Here is a 22500-nt window from a genome sequence, read left to right as displayed (position 1 = left end):
AAAAAAGGATCTGGAACTGAATAAGTAAACATTCAAATTGTAAAAAAATGTGGTTTAAATCTGAAAATATATGAAAGCAAAAAATGAAAAAAAACGCAAAATGTATTCAAAATAATTTAGCAGAGCTTATCAAAATTACATTTAATCTTGAAAAAAATATTTTGAATACACAGATGATTTTTTTTTAAATTCAACATCAAAACTTAATTTTTGTCTTTTTTTTTTTCTCCGAGTACAAGTTGGGTTGTGTCAAACAGTCTTAATTTGACTTAAACAACCTTATTAGTAAAGTTTCATAACAAACACATTTTTACATATGCATTTATAACGTCATTTTTGTGTATGTGCATTGGAATTCGATTTAGATTTTTTTTTTTTTTTTAAACTTTTTTTTATATATGTATTACTTTAAAAAATCAACATCGTATATGTCAATATAAAATTCAGTTTACTATGCATCTTCAAATATAATCAAATTCGGAGTGTTTGACACTACCTAACTTGTACTTCAACACAATTTGTTCTTCAAATTTTAATCATTAAAACTGAAAAAAAAAAAAATTTAATTTTGAATTTAAAAAAATCTTTGTATTCGAAATAAAACACCATTGTATTTAAAGTTGAACATCATTATGATTTACTATGGTATTTAATCTTCGAAATATTTTTTTTGTTTCAATTAATTTTTTTTTATATATTTTGATATTTGATAGGTTGATTGGCAACACTAAATGGGCCCTAGTGTGTGAATGTGAGTGTGAATGTTGTCTGTCTATCTGTGTTGGCCCTGTGATGAGGTGGCGACTTGTCCAGGGTGTACCCCGCCTTCCGCCCGATTGTAGCTGAGATAGGCGCCAGCGCCCCCCGCGACCCCGAAAGGGAATAAGCGGTAGAAAATGGATGGATGGATGGATATTTGAGCTTCTGTTCTTTTCAGATTCAATAGTTGTTGTTGTTTTTTTCGGATTCAGATTCTTTTTTTCCAGACGACTACAGCAAAAAGGATAGAAGGGTCCACTGCCACGTTGCCTTCACTCTATTTATTGGGTACTGTGTATAAAACCAAGACAGACATAACATAAAATTAAAAAATACCAAATGAGTATGGAAAATCGTAATTTTTTCAAACCGAAAATTAATTTGTTACATCTTGTCTCGTAGTCCAATGTTCTTTAGCCACTAGCCTCATCAGTATTGGCTGAATTATGGCTTCTCCCATTCTCATCAACTTAGATTTGTGATTTGAACGGACTAAATATGTTTTACTCTTTTTTTGATTGATACTTTTATTAGTAGATTGCACAGATCAGTACATATTCCGTAAAATTGACCACTAAATGGTGACACCCCAATACGTTTTTCAACTTGTTTAAGTCGGGGTCCACGTTAATCAATTCATGGCAGCCATGAATAAGAGAGGCCCCTCAAGCTGCCGTGTTAGTGACCCTCCATGCTTGTTAAACCCACATATGCACTCATTCCCCCCCAGCAGGTTCAAGGAAACACAGCTGGCTCCACAACATCTGGATCAGACCATCCAATCATTTGGGCATCCAACACCATGGCAGCCACCTCCATCAAAACCACATCTTTGCCAACTTCCACCAAGCCCATCACAACTACGAGCCCTACGATCATTACTACGTCTGCAACCACCACCAAAACGGTCACCTCGAACAGAGCCGTGACGACAAAGACGATCACGCAAAAACCAATGACTTCATCCTCTACCTCCAGTCCTAACACTAGACCTGGCAACGCAGCTCCAACCTCATCGCCAACCGATATTGCGATGATCTCAACAACTATCGCAGAGTCCATGACCAGCACCAGCTCTCTGACTCACCCTTGGTCTTACGCCACTACAACCATTCCACCATCCACCAAAATGGCGACCACTTATATCAAAACGGCATCTTTGCCAACTTCCACCGACCCGATCACAACTACAGGCCCTAGGATCGTTACAACGTCTGCAACCACCACCAAAACGGTCGCCTCGAGCAGTGCCGTAACGACAAAGACAATCACGCCAAAACCAATGACTTCACCCTTAACCTCCAGTCTTAACACTTCTCCAGGCAACACAGCTGCAACTTCATCGACACCTGATAACGCGATGACCTCAACAACCACGGCACACGCCATGACCGGCACCCCAAATTCTCCTTTGAACTTTCCTACAACCGGCCCTCAAAATGCCACGGCAACAAGAAAACCGACGACCATCCATACGACAGCAAACAACAGAGGCTTTGGACTCACAGAATCTTTGCTGTTATTGGGTGTGTCACTTCTTCCCATTATTGTCTAAAGAACAAAAATGCCCTAAAGACTTTTTTTTCATCTTAAAAATTCCGTTACTCAGGCAGAGGTCAATCTGAAAACCAAAACCAATGACTTCACCCTCAACCTCCAGTCCTAACACTTCTCCCGGCAACACAGCTGCAACTTCATCGACACCCGATAACCTCAACAACCACGGCACACGCCATGACCGGCACCCCGAATTCTCCTTTGAACTTTCCTACAACTGGCCCTCAAAATGCCACGGCAACAGGAAAACCGACGACCATCCATAAGACAGCAAACAACAGAGGCTTTGGACTCACAGAATCTTTGCTGTTATTGGGTGTGTCACTTCTTCCCATTATTGTCTAAAGAACAAAAATGCCCTAAAGACTTTTTTTTCATCTTAAAAATTCCGTTACTCAGGCAGAGGTCAATCTGAAAACCAAAACCAATGACTTCACCCTCAACCTCCAGTCCTAACGCTTCTCCCGGCAACACAGCTGCAACTTCATCGACACCCGATAACCTCAACAACCACGGCACACGCCATGACCGGCACCCCGAATTCTCCTTTGAACTTTCCTACAACTGGCCCTCAAAAGGCCACGGCAACAAGAAAACCGACGACCATCCATACGACAGCAAACAGAGGCTTTGGACTCACATAATCTTTGCTGTTGTTGGTTGTGTCACTTCTTCCCATTATTGTCTAAAAAACAAAAATACCCCAAAGACTTTTTTTTCATCTTAAAGATTCCGTTACTCAGACAGAGGTCAATCTGAAAAACGAGAAGAATTCTGGAAATCCAGGAGAAAATAATAATGATTCAATACAAAAAGTTTTTTCAACCCTTGCGTAATGTTCATATTGTTGTTACTCAGCCAGCGTTTGTGGGCAGTTTGTGGCTTTTAAAGTCCTACTGAAAGCCACTACTACCCACCATGCAGTCTGATAGTTTATATATCAATGATGAAATATTAACATTGCAACACATTTAGTTTACTAAGTTGCAATTTTAAATTTCGCGCGGAAGTATCATGCTAAAACGTCGCGGTATGAGTGCGAGTGACGTCACGCATTGTAGAGGACATTTTGGTCCAGCACCGTTCACAGCTAACAGTCGTCTCTTTTCATCGCATAATTCCACAATATTATGGACATCTGTGTTGCTGAATCTTTTGCAATTTGTTCAATTAATAATGGAGACGTCAAAGAAGAAAGATGTAGGTGGGAAGCGGTTGTATTGCGGCCGCCTTTAGCAACACAAACATAGCCGGTGTTTCCTTGTTTACATTCCCGAAAGATGACGGTGAAGCTTTACTATGGAACAGAGTGGTCAAGCGAACATGGTTCCCTACCTCATGTCAACCGGCATGTTTCGGTGAGAAAATAGTGGTAATAAGTCGGCTCTTACCGTAGAGATGAGCGGAGAGCTTGCGTCGTTCCTCGACGCAGTTGCGGACTCTCTAGGTCTCCTCCCACCGTCGGATGCTTCCAACGTGGAGGACGAGAAACGTGGCTTCCCTCGGAGACAATGGCGGTCGTCCCACCTGTGGCCACACCTCTCCGACCTTCAGGTTGTACAGGTAGATAGATAGATAGATAGATAGATAGATAGATAGATAGATAGATAGATAGATAGATAGATAGATAGTACTTTATTGATTCCTTCAGGAGAGTTCCTTCAGGAAAATTAAAATTCCAGCAGCAGTGTACAGAGTTGAGATCAATAAAAAAAATAAAAATAAAAAAAAATAAAAAATAAAATAAAAAAATTGAAAAAAAAAAAGTAAATAATGGGGGTTTAAAAGGAAACAAAATAGAGAAATATTACAAAAAGAATAAAAACAATGGGAATAACAATATAACAGTAAAATAAGAATATAACAAGACAAAGTAGGCAGTAGTGACCATGTTATGAAAAAAAAATGGTACGACCATATAATCTCACTAAAACACTAGTAACACAATAAGCAGATAAGGGATTTTCCAGAATTATGCTAGTAAATTTGTCTATAACATCTGAATCGCTCTGCCGTCTAGTTTTTTTTATTTTTCCTAGTCCTTCACTCTCACTTTCCTCATCCACGAATCTTTCATCCTCGCTCAAATTAATGGGGAAATCGTCGCTTTCTCGGTCCGAATCGCTCTTTCTGCTGGTGGCCATGATTGTAAACAATGTTCAGATGTGAGGAGCTCCACAACCCGTGACGTCACGCGCACATCGTCTGCTACTTCCGGTACAGGCAATGCTTTTTTATTAGTGACCAAAATTTGCGAACTTTATCGTCGATGTTCTCTACTGAATCCTTTCAGCAAAAATATGGCAATATTGCAAAATGATCAAGTATGACACATAGAATGGACCTGCTATCCCCGTTTAAATAAGAACATCTCATTTCAGTAGGCTTTTATTGCCTCACAATCAAACACTTTTATATTAAAATACTGAACAGTTGTTTATTGGGATAAGGTAAACATCTGTTCAGTATTTTTACATAAAAGTGTTTGATTGTGAGTCATTAAAAGACACAAAATGCAAGGGGTCCGTCAGACCCACAAACACTGGCTGAGTAACAACAATGTGAACGTTGCACGGAAAAATTCTCTGCCAGTTTCTGCATCCCACAGGAATTCTTCTTTTGTGTTTCTGCACCTGCAATTCCCATACAAGGTTGCAACACTGTCTGCTCTCATTTTCTCGCACATTTGAACTTCTGATGTTCTGTGTACCTACACTCTGTCCTCCTCCTGTCTAGGTGTGTGTGACTGGGTGTGTGTGGTACACAGAACATCAATTTCCACACTTCTATTTGCCTAGTGGACCCGGATATCTTATATGTAATAGAAATGTGTAGCGGGGGTGTATGGTGTGTGGTCATTAAAGGGGAACATTATCACCAAACCTATGTAAGCGTCAATATATACCTTGATGGTGCAGAAAAAAGACCATGTATCTTTTTAACCGATTTCCGAACTCTAAATGGGTGAATTTTGGCAAATTAAATGCCTTTCTGTTTATCGCTCTTTTAGCGATGACGTCAGAATGTGACGTCACCGAGGTAACACACCCGCCATTTTCATCTTCACATTACAAACACCGGGTCTCAGCTCTGTTATTTTCCGTTTTTTCGACAATTTTTTGGAACCTTGGAGACATCATGCCTCGTGGGTGTGTTGTCGGAGGGTGTAACAACACTAACAGGGAGGGATTCAAGTTGCACCACTGGCAAGAAATCTTCCGCCAGACCCCCATTGAATGTACCAGAGTGTCTTCACATTTGACGGGCGATGCTAAGACATACATGGCACAGAGATGTATGGATAACCTGCAGATGCATTTGCAACCATTAAGTCAACGAAATCACAAAGGTGAGTTTTGTTGATGTTGTTGACTTATGTGCTAATCAGACATATTTGGTCACGGCATGACTGACAGCTAATCGATGCTAACATGCTACGCTAATCAATGCTAACATGCTATTTACCGGCGGTGCTAAGACAGACATGACACAGAGATGTATGGATAACCTGCAGATGCATTTGCAACAATTAAGTCAACGAAATCACAAAGGTGAGTTTTGTTGATGTTGACTTATGAGCTAATCAGACATATTTGGTCACGGCATGACTGTTAGCTAATCGATGCTAACATGCTACGCTAATAGATGCTAACATGCTACGCTAATCGATGCTAACATGCTATTTACGCTAGCTGTATGTACATTTGAAACCAGATACCCACATTTAATGCGAAACAAACACTTACCAATCGACAGAATTAAGTTGCTCCAGTGTCACAAGATGCGAAAGTCCTGATCGTTTGGTCCGCACATTTTACCGCCGATGCTAATAAGGCAGCCATGTTATGGGCCACTTCATTAGGTACACCCACGCTATGGCCGAATAGCGTCAATAGCTATTCGCTCAATAGCTTCAATTTTTTTCTTCAATTTCGTTTTCGCTATCTGCCTCCATACTCCGACCATCTGTTTCAATACACGCGTAATCTGTTGAATCGCTTAAGTCGCTGAAATCCGAGTCTGAATCCGAGCTAATGTCGCTATATCTTGCTGTGGTAACCGCCATGTTGTTTGTATTGGCAGCACTGTATGACGTCACAGGGAAATGGATAGTGGTTTCGAAGATAGCGAAAATAAGGCACTTTAAAGCTTTATTTAGGGATATTCCGGGACCGGTAAAATTTTGAAAAAAACTTAAAAAAATACAACAAGCCACTGGGAACAGATTTTTATTGTTTTTAACCCTTTTGAAATTCTGATAATGCCATCCATCCATCCATTTTCTACCGCTTATTCCCTTTCGGGGTAGCGGGGGGCGCTGGCGCCTATCTCAGCTACAATCGGGCGGAAGGCGGGGTACACCCTTGACAAGTCGCCACCTCATCGCAGGGCCAACACAGATAGACAGACAACATTCACACTCACATTCACACACTAGGGCCCATTTAGTGTTGCCAATCAACTTATATTCTGATAATGTTCCCCTTTAAATATGTATTCTGATATATGTTATCCACAGAAAATGAGCCAAAGTCAGTGAGTCTCTGTTTGAAAAATGTATTAATTGTATCGTTTTTCTTTTAATTAAAAATTTAAACGGGTCCCACAGAACCGAACACCACACAAGTTTGATACAAAACAAAAGATTGGTCCGATGCTAAGAACTTGGCTGAGATTGTAGCTCAGAAAACTACTGGAGTCAATGGAGCTCTATTACATTTTTCTTATTCAATTGGTAATCATTCATTTATCCATTCATTTTCTGCTCTGCATTAAATATAAAAGTATCGGCCTACTGAAAAAATAGGAACTGGGACGGCGTGGCGCAGTGTGAGAGTGGCCGTGCGCAACCCGAGGGTCACTGGTTCAAATCCCACCTAGTACCAACCTTGTCACGTCCGTTGTGTCCTGAGCAAGACACTTCACCCTTGCTCCTGATGGGGGCTGGTTGGCGCCTTGCATGGCAGCTCCCTCCATCAGTGTGTGAATGTGTAAATGTGGAAGTAGTGTCAAAGCGCTTTGAGTACCTTGAAGGTAGAAAAGCGCTACACAAGTACAACCCATTTATTATTTATTTACCCTAACACAGCTACTTTTATGTAATCGAGAAAGAGCCATCGATCCGTCAATCCTTTCCGTGTCCGGGCCAGGTAAGGTTCCCCGTGTTGAGACAAATGGTGGTGCTCTTCCGTCAATTCCTTTAAAGGGGAACATTATCACAATTTCAAAAGGGTTAAAAACAATAAAAAAAATCAGTTCCCAGTGGCTTGTTGTATTCTTTGAAGTTTTTTTCAAAATTTTACCGGTCTCGGAATATCCCTAAATAAAGCTTTAAAGTGCCTTATTTTCGCTCTCTGCGAAGACACTGGCCATTTCCCTGTGACGTCACACAGTGCTGCCAATGTAAACAAACAATGGGAATACCACAGCAAGATATAGTGACATTAGCTCGGATTCAAAGTCGGATTTCAGCGATTTAAACGATTCAACAGATTACGCATGTATTGAAACAGATGGTTGGAGTATGAAAATATTGAAGAAGAAACTGAAGCTATTGAGCGAATTCATAGCCATAGCATGGCCGAATAGCTGCGTTAGCATCGCCAGTAAAATGTGCGGACCAAACGATCAGGACTTTCGCATCTTTTGACACTGGAGCAACTTAAATCCGTCGATTGGTAAGTGTTTGTTTCGCATTAAATGTGGGTGGAAGGAAACGTAATATAGTTGCAAATGCATCTACAGGTTATCCATACATCTCTGTGCCATGTCTGCTTTTGCACCGCCGGTAAATAGCATGTTAGCATCGATTAGCTGGCAGTCAACATCAACAAAACTCACCTTTGTGATTTTGTTGACTATCGTTGCAAATGCATCTGCAGGTTATCCATACATCTCTGTGCCATGTCTGCCTTAGCATCGCCGGTCAAATGTGGAGACACTCTGGCACATTCAATGGGGGTCTGGCGGCAGACACTTTGGCATCTTGGGGCCAGTGGTGCAACTTGAATCCCTCCCTGTTAGTGTTGTTACACCCTCCGACAACACACCCACCAGGCATGATGTCTCCAAGGTTCCAAAAAATAGTCAAAAAAACGGAAAATAACGGAACTGAGACCCGGTGTTTGTAATGTGTTGAAAATGAAAATGGTGGGTGTGTTACCTCGGTGACGTCACATTCTGACGTCATCGCCTCCAGCGTGGTAAACAGAAAGGCGTTTAATTCGCCAAAATTCACCCATTTAGAGTTCGGAAATCGGTTAAAAAAATAGATGGTCTTTTTTCTGCACCATCAAGGTATATATTGACGCTTACATAGGTCTGCTGATAATGTTCCCCTTTAAGTTTCAGCTTTGCAACCATACTCCCCCCAGAACCCAAAGACTTTGATTTCCGGGGGGAAGAAAGATATAAGGTTTTTGTTTCGGCAAGACAGATCCGTAACTTCGGGACAAGGATTGGCAAAACAGAGGCAGTACCCTTGCAGATCCTGTTAGATCTGCAAGGGTACTGCCTCTGTTTTGTTTAGGTATAGAATAGGGGTGTCAAACTCAAATACAGAGTGGGACAAAATGTAAAACGGAACAAAGCCGCGGGCCAAGGTTGAACAAATGAACCTTTTAATAGGGACCCAAACAAGTTTTGCATTAAATATTGAACAAGCAAGGCTTATATAACTTTATAGTCACATGCAAAATAGAGTTTCAAATAATAGTAATAATAAATAACAATGGCATATCAAATAAAATTTAAATAAAAATTGAATGCCTCTTTTCTATTTGCAGCCTTGTGAGGTAAATATCAAAATAAACTTTTTCCACAGGCTAATAATACATTTGAAAAGAAAATAACAATAATGAATGAATCAAACATTCAAGCCTTGAAGTAGCAAGAGAAAGTGCATGAATAAAACGACTATTGCTCAGTTTTGCTCCACTTATATAACTTAATAGTGCAAAATCAACTTTCAAAAAAATAAAACGAAAAAACATCAATGATATATTAAATAAAATACAAAAAATGGAATGCCTCTTTTATGTTTGCAGCCTTCTGAGGTAAATATCAACATTAACTTTTTCCTCAGGCTAATAAATTTGAAAATAAAATAATGAGGTGGACGGGATGGGGGTGTGTATTGTGTCCCGGAAGAGTTAATGCTGCAGGGGGGTTCTGGGTATTTGTTCTGTTGTGCTACGGTGCGGATGTTCTCCCGAAATGTGTTTGTCATTCTTGTTTGGTGTGGGTTCACAGTGTGGCGCATATTTGTAACAGTGTTAAAGTTGTTTATACGGCCACCCTCAGTGTGACCTGTATGGCTGTTGACCAAGTATGCTTTGCATTCACTTGTGTGTGTGTACAAGCCGCATGTAGTATGTGACTGGGCCGGCAAGCTGCTTGTATGGAGGGAAAGCGGACGTGACGGCAAGTTGTAGAGAACGCTAAAGGCAGTACCTTTAAGGCACGCCCCCAATATTGTTGTCCGGGTGGAAATCTGGAGAAATTTGGGAGAATGGTTGCCCCGGAAGTTTTTTGGGAGGGGCACTGAACTTTGGGAGTCTCTTGAGTTGGCAAGTATGAGTATGAGCGGTAAATGCAGCCCTTCTGTTAATTTGATATTGCTTCACGGGCCAAATGAAATCACACGGCGGGCCAGAGTTTGACACCCATGGTATAGAGAATGTGTGAAATACTGTATGCATGGCTCCACTTGGACTGCGTCTTCTACCATGTCTATTCTATTCTATTCTTCTATTTTTTTCTCCCCCCCACCCCTTGTTTACCTGTATCTCATCTTTTTTGTAAGGGGCGCTGGAAGCCGGCAGACCCGTCAGCGATCCTGTTCTGTCTCCTTGTAATGTTTGTCTGATCTTGAATGGGATTGTGCTGAAAATTGTAATTTTCCTGAAGGAACTCTCCTGACGGAATAAATAAAGTACTATCTAATCTAATCTAATGTCATCCATGTTGTAGTTTTTACTGCCTCCTAGAGACTAGAGAGAAATACAAGTTCGAACTACACAGCAGGAAGGGAATTCTCTTCTCCCGAAGCAGTCGGTGAAGGCGGTCACATACCCTCCCTCTACGTTTCTGCCTTCTTTCCTCTTCGCCTTGTCTATGGTTCAAGAGCCTCGCTGTCCTCCAAAGTCTAAACCTCGAAACATGGAATTGTTGAACTGGACTCTTGAGTCAATTGACAACATCTTCTCGACGAGGAGCAGAGGTTCGGACGAACCTCCCTGACCCGACAGAAGGTTCTCTGCCGTGTGCATTAAGTACTGGTGGGAAAATGATTGATTATTAAATATTGGTTGAAGCATTGAAGCACAAATTAATGAGACAATTAAATACATTATTCACCACAGAACCAGATAAAAATACACACTGTTTCTTATTAGACAAAAAATGAAAACAAGTCAGTTTGCATAAAAGTGCATTGTAAATAATGTTATGGCAAAATAAATACTATAGTAATTTCTTGTCCAAACCACAATTGTAGTCTTGGTGTTTGTGTATTTTTTTATTTTCCTTAACTTCCTGTGCCTGGGTTCTGTCAAAGATAAGACACTTTATGGCAGGGGTCACCAACGCGGTCGCCCCTAAGGACCAGATGAGTCGCCCGCTGGCCTGTTCTAAAAATAGCTCAAATAGCAGCACTTACCAGTGAGCTGCCTCTATTTTTCAAATTGTGTTTATTTACTAGCAAGCTGGTCTCACTTTGCTCGACATTTTTAATTCTAAGAGAGACAAAACTCAAATAGAATTTGAAAATCAAAGAAATATTTTAAAGAATTGGTCTTCACTTGTTTAAATAAATTCATTTATTTTTTTTACTTTGCTTCTTATAACTTTCAGAAAGACTATTTTAGAGACAAAATACAACCTTAAAGATGATTTTAGGATTTTTAAACATGTACTTTTTTACCGTTTAAATTCCTTCCTCTTCTTTCCTGACAATTTAAATCAATGTTCAAGTAAATTTATTTTTTATTGTAAAGAATAATAAATCAATTTTAATTTAATTTAGCTTCAGTTTTTTCAAAGAAGAATATTTGTGAAATATTTCTTCAAACTTATGATTAAAATTCCCCAAAATTATTCTGACAAATCTAGAAAATCTGTAGAATCAAATTTAAATCTTATTTCAAAGTCTTTTGGATTTTTTTTTCTAATTTTTGTTCTGCAAAATCTTGAAGAAATAATGATTTGTCTTTGTTAGAAATATAGCTTGGTCCAATTTGTTATATATTCTAACAAAATGCAGATTGGATTTTAACCTATTTAAAACATGTCATCAAAATCAGGAAAAATTACTAATGATGTTCCATAAATTATTTTTTTAATTTTTTCAAAAAGATTGGAATGAGCTAGTTTTTCGCTTCTTTTTTTCGGTTGAATTTTGAATTTTAAAGAGTCGAAATTGAAGATAAACTATGTTTCAAAATTCAATTTTTATTTTTTTCGGGTTTTCTCCTCTTTTAAACCGTTCAATTAAGTGTTTTTTTCATCATTCATTCTCTACAAAAAAAAACTTCCGTAAAAGGAAAAAAAATGTATGACGGAATGACAGACAGAAATACCCCCTTTTTTATATATGTATATATATATATATATATATATATATATATATATATATATATATATATATATATATATATATTTATTTATTAACTGTAAATCGAGTAAATTGGCTATTTCTGGCAATTTATTTAAGTGTGTACCAAACTGGTAGCCCTTCGCATTAATCAGTACCCAAGAAGTAGCTCTTGGTTTCAAAAAGGTTGGTGACCCCTGCTTTATGGCCTTTATGCATTCCTGGAATTTCTGGAGATGTTCTTTCTTCCGCCCTGACCCCCGTCTTCTCATAAGATTGTGACTGTGGAAGTCGCTTCCTAGCGGTCCCAAGTGTGCAGGTTTAACAAGGTTTTAACGATATTCATCAACAAAAGTTCTCTCTCCTAACAGAATGTGACTTTCCAATCCCATCCGTGTCCTTCTCCCTCTGCTCCCGGCCGCTTACTGTTAAAGACAACGGATGATTAGATTAACACGTACCACCTGTGTAATTTAATCACCTGCCGGCTGTGTCTCGCCGTCAGCACATGCTGATGGTGCTCGTTTTCAGTACCGTGGACAGCGGCGGTGACTTTTCCTCCTGCAAGCGACGCTCGAAAATTTCTAATTCATATTGTATCTGTCTTTTGGTCAAAAAGTTACTCGACAAGAGGGTTTCTTTTATGACTGACCTGCTTTTTCCACGGTTAATCAAGACATTCCTGGTTGGGCTAATAGAACATCCAGATGAAGTGTGTTTCTTCTTCCCCCTCCCAGGATGGGACAATTTGTCCAAACCCCTCCTGTCCCTCCTCCTTTCATCCTAGGCAATGAAAGGATCCAAAACTGTTCTTTGTCTCTCTTTTTCCTCACCTTTCTTTCTTTCGGTAACAGCGTAAACCTTTTTACTCTGTACACCGATGTTTACTTGGGATAAATAAATAATTAAAAGAACTTAGTTTGACTTGACCTACTTGACACGCAATTTTTGTCAAGTAGGCTTTTGATCGTTTTTTTTTTCTCTAACGATACGGTTCGTAGACTTTGAACAGCATAGAGTGTACTAAATCCAAGACCACAATGAACTCATTAAATGTTCACACATTATATTTAGCAACTCCATTGCTTTTTATAATCACCACAAATATATGCACAAAAAAGCGTATTCTTGTGTACTTCAGCAGTCTTCAGATCGACAGATGGCCAACAGAGCCTGTAAATGATCCCCCTTGAAGTGTTTCTGGAGAAAAAAAGATATGGTGTGAAATGCTTTTAAACACACTTGTTTTAAAAGAAGAATTTGACATATTATGAATGATCCGGACACATTAGTTACTGAATATTTTCTAGTATGCTTCTGCCTTGACGACTTTGTATATGTAAGTGATGCAAATATTTATCTGATATTTGTTTATACTGATAAATATGTTTTAGGCATTTTTTTTTCAGCTTTGGACTCTTTTTATGTATTGTATTTCCTTGAATTTCCGCCAGGGCGCTAATTAATTTAAAACCTCTTCTCACTCTGGCACTTACAAAAGGCATGCAGTAAATTTAGGCCTGCACTTAAAAATTTGAGTGTGATGTAAGGATACCATCATGAAAAGCACATTTAATAAAAAAAAAAACATTATTATGGTCTTACCTTTACTTATAAATGAAGTCCATGCGCAGCTCCTTCTGATCAAAAGCATCGATAACTTGTTTATAGAAGTCTTCCTTATCTTTCTTCAGTTTTAAAAGTCTCTCTGTCTCGATGGAGATCTTCCTTTTTTACCTCCTGCTTCGATTGAAAGTCCAGTTTAGAAAACTGCTATCATACCATGAATTGATTAACGTGGACCCCGACTTAAACAAGTTGAACAACTTATTGGGGTGTTACCATTTAGTGGTCAATTGTACGGAATATGTACTGAACTGTGCAATCTACTAATAAAAGTATCAATCAATCAATCAAAACCGCTGCTATCAGTTAGCTCCGCTCCTCACGTGCGGGCGACGACAGAATTATCCCCGTACAACTCCCCCTCCCGTTCTGCTCCATGGGTGATGTCTTTATCCCACCGCTGCCACCATGAAGTGTTATTTTATAAATAATACACTGGGTATTTAGGACTAGAACATTCTTTATTTCAGCCCGGTTGTTTACATAGCCAGCATAACAGTAGTGGTGTTACATCCTAAAAGGTCCGTCGTGCACCCCCCGCGTCATATCCGTTCCCAGCACTTGTTGTCACTTCTTCTGCAGCCGAGTAGTCGCAAGAAGGATCACTAGCGCCCTCTACCACCAGGAGGCGGGATTCATTTAATGACTCATATTTGACACACGCAGCTACGGTATATTAATAAAACATAGCTGCTTACTGTTCTTTTTAGCATATTAAATAGCTTGGACCTTGAATCCTACTGAATAGCTCTTAATTTTCTTCCCTTTATGTGATTTCAAATGATTGGAATTAGCCTCCTCCATTTTGAAAACGATGACAGGTGAATTGTCACTCGTGACGTGACGAGTTTGACCCGGCGGAAATTCTAGACATGTGCTAATAAAAATATTTTGCTAGATGATTTTGACCTGGCAGTAATTCTAGGCAGGCGCATACTATATACCTGACGCAATTCAAGGAAATACGGTATGTCCATTGTGTGCTTAGCTGTTGTGTAGCTGCTAGCCCTCAGTAAGACTAAGTGTGTGTGTGTTTATTGGAGGATATTTAGCTGTTCGCTGGCTGTGGAGTTTCGCACGACAAATTACTCTGCAAGATGCAAGCCGATATCATTTTTTTGCTGATATCAGAGGGGTTTGCGATATCAACATCGGATCGGGACACCCCAACGAGTGACATACCTGCAGGGTTGTGTAGAGAGAATCGCCTGCGAGTTTGCGAAAGGCAACCCGGATACAGAGCAGGTCTTCCTCGCTGTGGGACACCATGATGCTTTGGACTACCGATGCCTGTATTCAGGAAATGTATTGGATTAGTCAACAGCTGTATTGCTTGGATTCAATAATAATATGTCTACTGCTGTTGCACCTGTCAGAATAATTGTATAGAAGTTATCATGCAAACCTGGGTTACATTGAGTTCGGCTCACCCGGCGAGAAGAAAAAAGCTGTCTTTCATTTTATCAAGCAAAAGGCTTGTAAAACTCCACTGTGTGTGATGGGATGCAACATGGAGGTGTCGGTTTCTTTGATCTATTGAAAGCCACAGGAAGACCTTGTCCGGACCCGAGGTCTACAAAGCGTGGAGGAAGCAGGACCTGACACCGCCCCAGGCACCTTTTCTTTGAACTGTTTATGACCCACCTCCCTTTAGGATTGGGGTGTCCAAACTTTTTCCGCAGAGGGCTGTACATGGAAAAATGTAAGCATGCGGGGGCCATTTTGATATTTTTTATTTTCAAACCATAACATAAATATATGGATTTTTTTTTATCCTTAGGGCTCCTGGGGAGCATAGAGGGTCTCAGTCACTAAAATATTAAAAATAAGTCAAATTATTATTATTTTCTATTTATAGTAGTGGTCCCAACCACTGCTTTGGGGGGATTCTTTTTTTAAATTTATTTATTTATTCATTTATATACCGAAAGGATAAGATCACGGGTACAAGCGGCCGAAATGAGTTTGGGTCTCTCCCTTAGAGATAGGGTGAGAAGCTCTGCCATCCGGGAGGAACTCAAAGTAAAGCCGCTGCTCCTCCACATGGAGAGGAGCCAGATGAGGTGGTTCGGGCATCTGGTCAGGATGCCACCCGAACGCCTCCCTAGGGAGGTGTTTAGGGCACGTCCAACCGGTAGGAGGCCACGGGGAAGACCCAGGACACGTTGGGAAGACTATGTCTCCCGGCTGGCCTGGGAACGCCTCGGGATCCCCCGGGAAGAGCTAGACGAAGTGGCTGGGGAGAGGGAAGTCTGGGTTTCCCTGCTTAGGCTGTTGCCCCCGCGACCCAACCTCAGATAAGCGGAAGATGGATGGCATTTATATATATATATATATATATATCCATCCATCCATCCATTTTCTACCGCTTATTGCCTTTTGGGGTTGCGGGGGGCGCTGGCGCCTATCTCAGCTACAATCGGGCGGAAGGCAGGGTACACCCTGGACAAGTCGCCACCTCATCACAGGGCCAACACAGATAGACAGACAACATTCACACTCACATTCACACACTAAGGCCAATTTAGTGTTGCCAATCAACCTAATCTATATATATATATATATATATATATATAAAAAAAATTTGTCATGAAAAAGAGTTTTTTTTGGGGGCTGGTGCACAAATTGTAAGTGTTTCTTGTGTTTTTTATGTTGATTTTATTTTTAAAAAAAAAAAAATATATATATATATATATATATATATATTATATATTTATATATATTCATTTTTTAAAAATCTGCGGCCCGGTACCAATCGAGCCCGGTGGTTGGGGACCACTGCTCTAAAGGCAGTCCCAACGCACGCCTTTATTTGGACAATTTCTGATTACAATAAATTACATTACGCAGCTGCTCCTAAAGCAGGGGTGTCCAAAGTTTACCGGCCCGCCACACATTCTGCAAAAATTGCAAAATTGATAGTATTGCAAAAATTTAAAAAATACATTTTAAAAAAGTGGAATGAGGTGAAATCTAATGAGAAAAAGTGGCAATGTTGACACAAAGCTGCCATGCAGGCAGTTTTTTTTCCCTTTTGTCTTCTTTTTTTTCCATTGCTCAAAAAAGGACACAAAAATCTATGTTATAATGAATTATTACTTAGAAATTATGACTTTAAAATGTTTTATGTGGAAAAAAATATTGCATATGTTGTGTGGTTGCCATATAAAAACATCAGCGTTTTGACAAAAGAGCATAAAACAAACAAAATAATAGTTCAAACTTAAAATTGACAGATATATGGGAAGTTGATTTTGAAATGTATGTGTTAAAAGTAAAAAAAAAAAACTAATAAAAATGCATAACTTTATGAGTGGGGAACCTTTCTGAGCTCAAATATATTTAGTAGGATTTTATTTAACTTTTCACTGTGATTACTCAAAAATAACTATTTAAAATCAATGGTGTCCTGCATTATTGATCTTTGAGGGCTTTGATTGCTAAATAAAGGAACTCTCCTGAAGGAATCAATAAAGTACTATCTATCTATCTAAATACTGCATATTTCAGTTTTACTATAAAAAACAAAGTTATTAGTGATTCCCAAAGCCCAAAAAAAGTCTGCGGGCTATAGAGCGTTTTCCGTTCGGGCTCCAGTACTCTGGAATGCCCTCCCGGTAACAGTTCGAGATGCCACCTCAGTAGAAGCATTTAAGTCTCACCTTAAAACTCATTTGTATACTCTAGCCTTTAAATAGACTCCCTTTTTCGACCAGTTGATCTGCCGTTTCTTTTCTTTTTCTCCTATGTCCCACTCTCCCTTGTGGAGGGGGTCCGGTCCGATCCGGTGGCCATGTACTGCTTGCCTGTGTATCGGCTGGGGACATCTCTGCGCTGCTGATCCGCCTCCGCTTGGGATGGTTTCCTGCTGGCTCCGCTGTGAACGGGACTCTCGCTGCTGTGTTGGATCCGCTTTAGACTGGACTCTCGCGACTGTGTTGGATCCATTATGGATTGAACTTTCACAGTATCATGTTGAACTTTCACAGTATCATGTTAGACCCGCTCGACATCCATTGCTTTCGTCCTCTCCAAGGTTCTCATAGTCATCATTGTCACCGACGTCCTACTGGGTGTGAGTTTTCCTTGCCCTTATGTGGGCCTACCGAGGATGTCGTAGTGGTTTGTGCAGCCCTTTGAGACACTAGTGATTTAGGGCTATATAAGTAAACATTGATTGATAAAACCTTATTTGTTCTACTTTATATCAACCTCAAGTTGATATAGAGATTTAACCTTGCGGTACACCACCATTATCATGCATTGTACATAGTTATCAATAGCTGTGGTCTTTCTAGGCTGTATAGAAAGCTTTAACACTCCAATTCAGCCAAACAATTAACTGTTACTTTTAAGAACATCTTACCTTCATGCCTTTTAGTCTTTTGGCAAGGTAGACATCAGGGTTTTGAATGCACTGCACTGTCGGGACACAAAATAACATGACTGTATGAGGTATGCCTACAGAGGCAAAGAACTGTGCACCAACACACTATTATGACGGCAAGTACCTAAAACACTCAACCCCAGCCGGATGTCCCCGGAGAATCGTTTCTCCAGATTTGGAATCACCATCTGTCCACTGGCACGCTCCAGCCCCATCAACACTATCAGTCACATTCAAAGTTACTAAAATGTTACAGGTTATATTCAAAACACAAAACCAGTGAAGTTGGCACATTTTGTAAATGCTAAATAAAATAGACTGCAAACTCAAGCTATTTAATGTTCGAACTACGAAACTTGTTTTTTTTTTGCAAATAATCATTAATTTAGAATTTAATAACAGCAAAAAAGTTGGCACTGTGGCATTTTTACCACTGTGTTACATGGCCTTTCCTTTTAACAAGACTCAATAAACGTTTGGGAACTGAGGAAAGCAATTTTTGAAGCTTTTCAGGTGGAATTATTTCCCATTCTTGCTTGATGTACAGCTTAAGTTGTTCAATTCAGTTGTAACACGTGGCTTGGTCTTGTCTTGCTGAAATAAGCAGGGGCGTCCAATAATAACGTTGCTTGGATGACAACGTATGTCTTTGCAGTCTATTCAATTGAATATAAGTTGAAAAGGATTTGCAAATCATTGTATTCTGTTTTTATTTACCATTTAAACAATGTGGCAATTTCACTGGTTTTGGGGTTGGTAAAACAGCAAAGGCAATGCATCAGAACAAGTGCTTTTTTGTTCGGGTCGCCCACGCCTGATCCGGACCAACCTCTATTTATTGTAGCGCTCATCTGAGTTATTAGCATACTTGCCAACCTTCCCGGATTTTCCGGGAGACTCCCAAAATTCAGCGTCTTTCCCGAAAACCTCCCAGGACAAATTTTCTCCCGAAAAATCTCCCAAAATTCAGGCGGAGCTGGAGGCCACGCCCCCTCCAACTCCATGCGGACCTGTTTTCACGTCCGCTTCTCCACAATATAAACAGCGAGCCTGCCCGAAGACGTTATAACTGTAGAATGATCAAAAGTGAGTTCATGGTTTCTTATGTGGGCTTATTGTTAGGCAGTTTCATTAGCGCGGTAACAACACACAACAACAGCAGTCAAGTTTTCGTCTACTGTAAAGCAGTTCGTCTGCCGTAAACAGCAATGTTGTCACACTCTTAAACAGGACAATACTGCCATCTACTCTACATGCATATGTGACAATAACATCTACGGCTTTTAGAGAGTGCAGAAGAACGAGGAAGATACAGCCATGGCGACGCAGACGACGAGTAAGAGGAAAAAATACGCTTGTAAGCTCCAAGCCGCAGCTGGGATTGGACCTGGATAGCCTCCAGGAACAAGTAATGGTTTACCAATTGCTTGGCAGTGCAGATCTTCCTCCAGAAGCAAAGATTGACCGTTTTTTGGGCCATGCAAGGGAGAGATGGAAGAGTCCAGACTCTAGTGCATTGGATGAAAGCAATTTTGTGCGTGCCACACAGCAATGCATGATCAGAGAGGGGTGTTCAGCATGGTTAGAAAAATAGTGACAGAGAATAGAACAAGGATGGACAATTCAACCCTTAACAATGAGTAGATAAGTGTTATGTTTGTGTGTATATGTGTAAATAAATGAACACTGAAATTCAAGTATTTCTCTTTTATATATATATATATATATATATATATATATATATGAAATATTTGACTTGATGAATTCCAGCTATATACTCCTCCCCTCTTAACCACGCTCCCCACCCCCCACCTCTCAAGGTTGGCAAGTACGGTTATCAGCGTGTAGCACGATTTAAACCTCTCACCTTGGTCAAGATGATTTAAGTCCCTAGAGGTGAGTATGTCAATCCAAGGATCCGCATCAGCTTTTTTCCCATTTAGTGATGCGGCGAGAGCCTGCAAGAAAAAGTGTGTCAACACATCAGCAAATAAATACAAGTTGTTGAATGCTTTAAAGGGGAACATTATCACCAAACCTATGCAAGCCTCAATATATACCTTGATGGTGCAGAAAAAAGACCATGTATTTTTTTAACCGATTTCCGAACTCTAAATGGGTGAATTTTGGCAAATTGAACGCCTTTCTGTTTATCGCTCTTTTAGCGATGACGTCAGAACGTGACATCACCGAGGTAACACACCCGCCATTTTCATCTTCACATTACAAACACCGGGTCTCAGCTCTGTTATTTTCAGTTTTTTCGACTATTTTTTGGAACCTTGGAGACATCATGCCTCGTCTGTGTGTTGTCGGAGGGTGTAACAACACTAACAGGGAGGGATTCAAGTTGCACCACTGGCAAGAAATCTGCCGCCAGACCCCCATTGAATGTACCAGAGTGTCTCCACATTTGACCGGCGATGCTAAGACAGACATGGCACAGAGATGTATGGATAACCTGCAGATGCATTTGCAACCATTAAGTCAACGGAATCACAAAGGTGAGTTTTGTTGATGTTGTTGACTTATGTGCTAATCAGACATATTTGGTCGCGGCATGACTGCCAGCTAATCGATGCTAACATGCTACGCTAATAGATGCTAACATGCTATTTACGCTAGCTGTATGTACATTTGAAACCAGATACCCACATTTAATGCGAAACAAACACTTACCAATCGACTGATTTAAGTTGCTCCAGTGTCACAAGATGCGAAAGTCCTGATCGTTTGGTCCGCATATTTTACTGGCGATGCTAATAAGGCAGCTATGCTATGGGCCACTTCATTAGGTACACCCACGCTATGGCCGAATAGCGTCAATAGCTATTCGCTCAATAGCTTCAATTTCTTCTTCAATTTCGTTTTCGCTATCTGCCTCCATACTCCGACCATGTGTTTCAATACATGCGTAAACTGTTGAATCGCTTAAGCCGCTGAAATCCGAGTCTGAATCCGAGCTAATGTCGCTATATCTTGCTGTGGTAACCGCCATGTTGTTTGTATTGGCAGCACTGTGTGACGTCACAGGGAAATGGATAGTGGTTTCGAAGATAGCGAATATAAGGCACTTTAAAGCTTTATTTAAAGATATTCCGAGACCGGTAAAATTTCGAAAAAAAATTCAAAAAATATAACAAGCCACTGGGAACTGATTTTTATTGTTTTTAACCCTTTTGAAATTGTGATAATGTTCCCCTTTAAAGTTTTTCTGTGGACGTTTTTTTTAATTTGACTGACAACGTACCTGCCTGAATGTTGTCAACCATCCAGGTCCTTGTGTTGTCAGGGCATTGAATTGGTCGCAACTAAACTGTTAAGACTGCCTAAGACTCTTTAGTGGCTCCCTGGAGCATTTTTAAAAAAAGGATTGAAAATGGAAAAAGACGGGGGGAAAAAATGTTTTTTTTTTTATTCAGTATGTTTTTTGTTTGAGGACAAACATGACACAAACCTTCCAAATTGTTAGAAAGCCCACTGTTTAATATGTTTCTATGTATGTTTCACTTGGTGAACATCGTTTTGTCCTACTAATTTCGGCGGCTCTTGAACCCACCACAGGGTGGACTGTGACGCAACAGTTTGTTTACAAGCAAAATCCTCCACTCCTTCTTTGTCTCATTTTGTCCACCAAATGTTTTATACTGTGCCATAATGCACAAAGGTGCGCTTTGTTGATGTTATTGACGTGTTGGAGTGCCAATCAGGCATATTTTGTCAAGCTAATCAATGCTAGCTGTATGTACATATTGCATCATTATGCCTCATTTGTAGCTACAGTATATTTGAGCTCATTTACTTTGATCTTCTTTGTATATTAATTAGTTTTGCATGTCTTATGACACATTTTCTGTATGTAATATTGGCTGCATTTTAGATGGTTGTTTGTGCACCATGTTGTTCCAGACCACAGCAAACATTACCTAGCTTGCCAAGGATTGTAATAAATCTATTAAAATAAGAAAGGCTGCGGTTTCCTTTAACTTGGACACACACATCTATACATTTTGGCCATTAAAAGACAGTAATTTCCAGGAGTTATGTCATCTTCTGAGTAGCCTCCGATTTACTAATGGTTTCTAATGTTGTAAAAATGTGTAGAATAAATATTACATTTCAACATTTCTGTCAACAAAGATTTGCTTCAGCCTGCAATACATAGTCATTTTGATAGTAGGCTATATAGACACATCATGTGTTGCCTTCATTGTAAGACTCATAATTTTCATTTTTTGCGGATACAGAAAGATTTGTTTTTAGTATTTTGGGTCCAATACGGCTCTTTCAGTGTTTTTGGTTGCCGACCCCTGGCCTAGGAAGACGAACAGGCATCACCAGATCCTGCTCACAGACTTGGATAGGACAGCTCAAGTCTGAGAGGATGGAGCAGGATCCAAAGTATTGACTTTCTACACCATGGGTGTCAAACTCTGGCCCGCAGGCCAAATTTGGCCCGCCGTGTAATTTCATTTGGCCCTTTAGGCTATATCAAATTAACATTAGAGCTTGCCCGCCGCTGTAACACCACATTCACCGCTAATAATCATACTCCAATTTTCCCGGGAGACTCCCGAAG

General features: G+C 40.0%; 2 protein-coding genes across 3 annotated transcripts in view; one reads left to right on the top strand and one right to left on the bottom strand.

Moving 5' to 3' along the window:
* Positions 1-5399, top strand: part of LOC133539590 (mucin-2-like) — a 13104-nt gene extending 7705 nt beyond the window's left edge. For both annotated transcript variants that reach the window (XM_061881612.1, XM_061881611.1), the window contains exon 2: positions 1490-5399. In XM_061881612.1, the coding sequence (XP_061737596.1) occupies positions 1490-2314 (825 nt within the window). In that variant the 3' untranslated portion in view covers positions 2315-5399. The remainder of the gene's footprint in view (positions 1-1489) is intronic.
* A 7438-nt stretch (positions 5400-12837) lies between these two features.
* Positions 12838-22500, bottom strand: part of anxa14 (annexin A14) — a 21877-nt gene continuing 12214 nt past the window's right edge. The window contains exons 9-13 of the mRNA XM_061881609.1: positions 19789-19879; positions 18046-18141; positions 17901-17956; positions 14717-14824; positions 12838-13108 (exon numbers count right to left, since the gene is read on the bottom strand). Coding sequence (XP_061737593.1) covers positions 13046-13108; positions 14717-14824; positions 17901-17956; positions 18046-18141; positions 19789-19879 — 414 coding nt within the window. The 3' untranslated portion in view covers positions 12838-13045. The remainder of the gene's footprint in view (positions 13109-14716; positions 14825-17900; positions 17957-18045; positions 18142-19788; positions 19880-22500) is intronic.

The sequence above is a fragment of the Nerophis ophidion genome, linkage group LG21, assembly GCF_033978795.1.
Source record: "Nerophis ophidion isolate RoL-2023_Sa linkage group LG21, RoL_Noph_v1.0, whole genome shotgun sequence".
NCBI lineage: Eukaryota > Metazoa > Chordata > Actinopteri > Syngnathiformes > Syngnathidae > Nerophis > Nerophis ophidion.
Note: the sequence above shows the minus strand (reverse complement) of the source record. Positions and strands in the feature narration are given on the sequence as shown.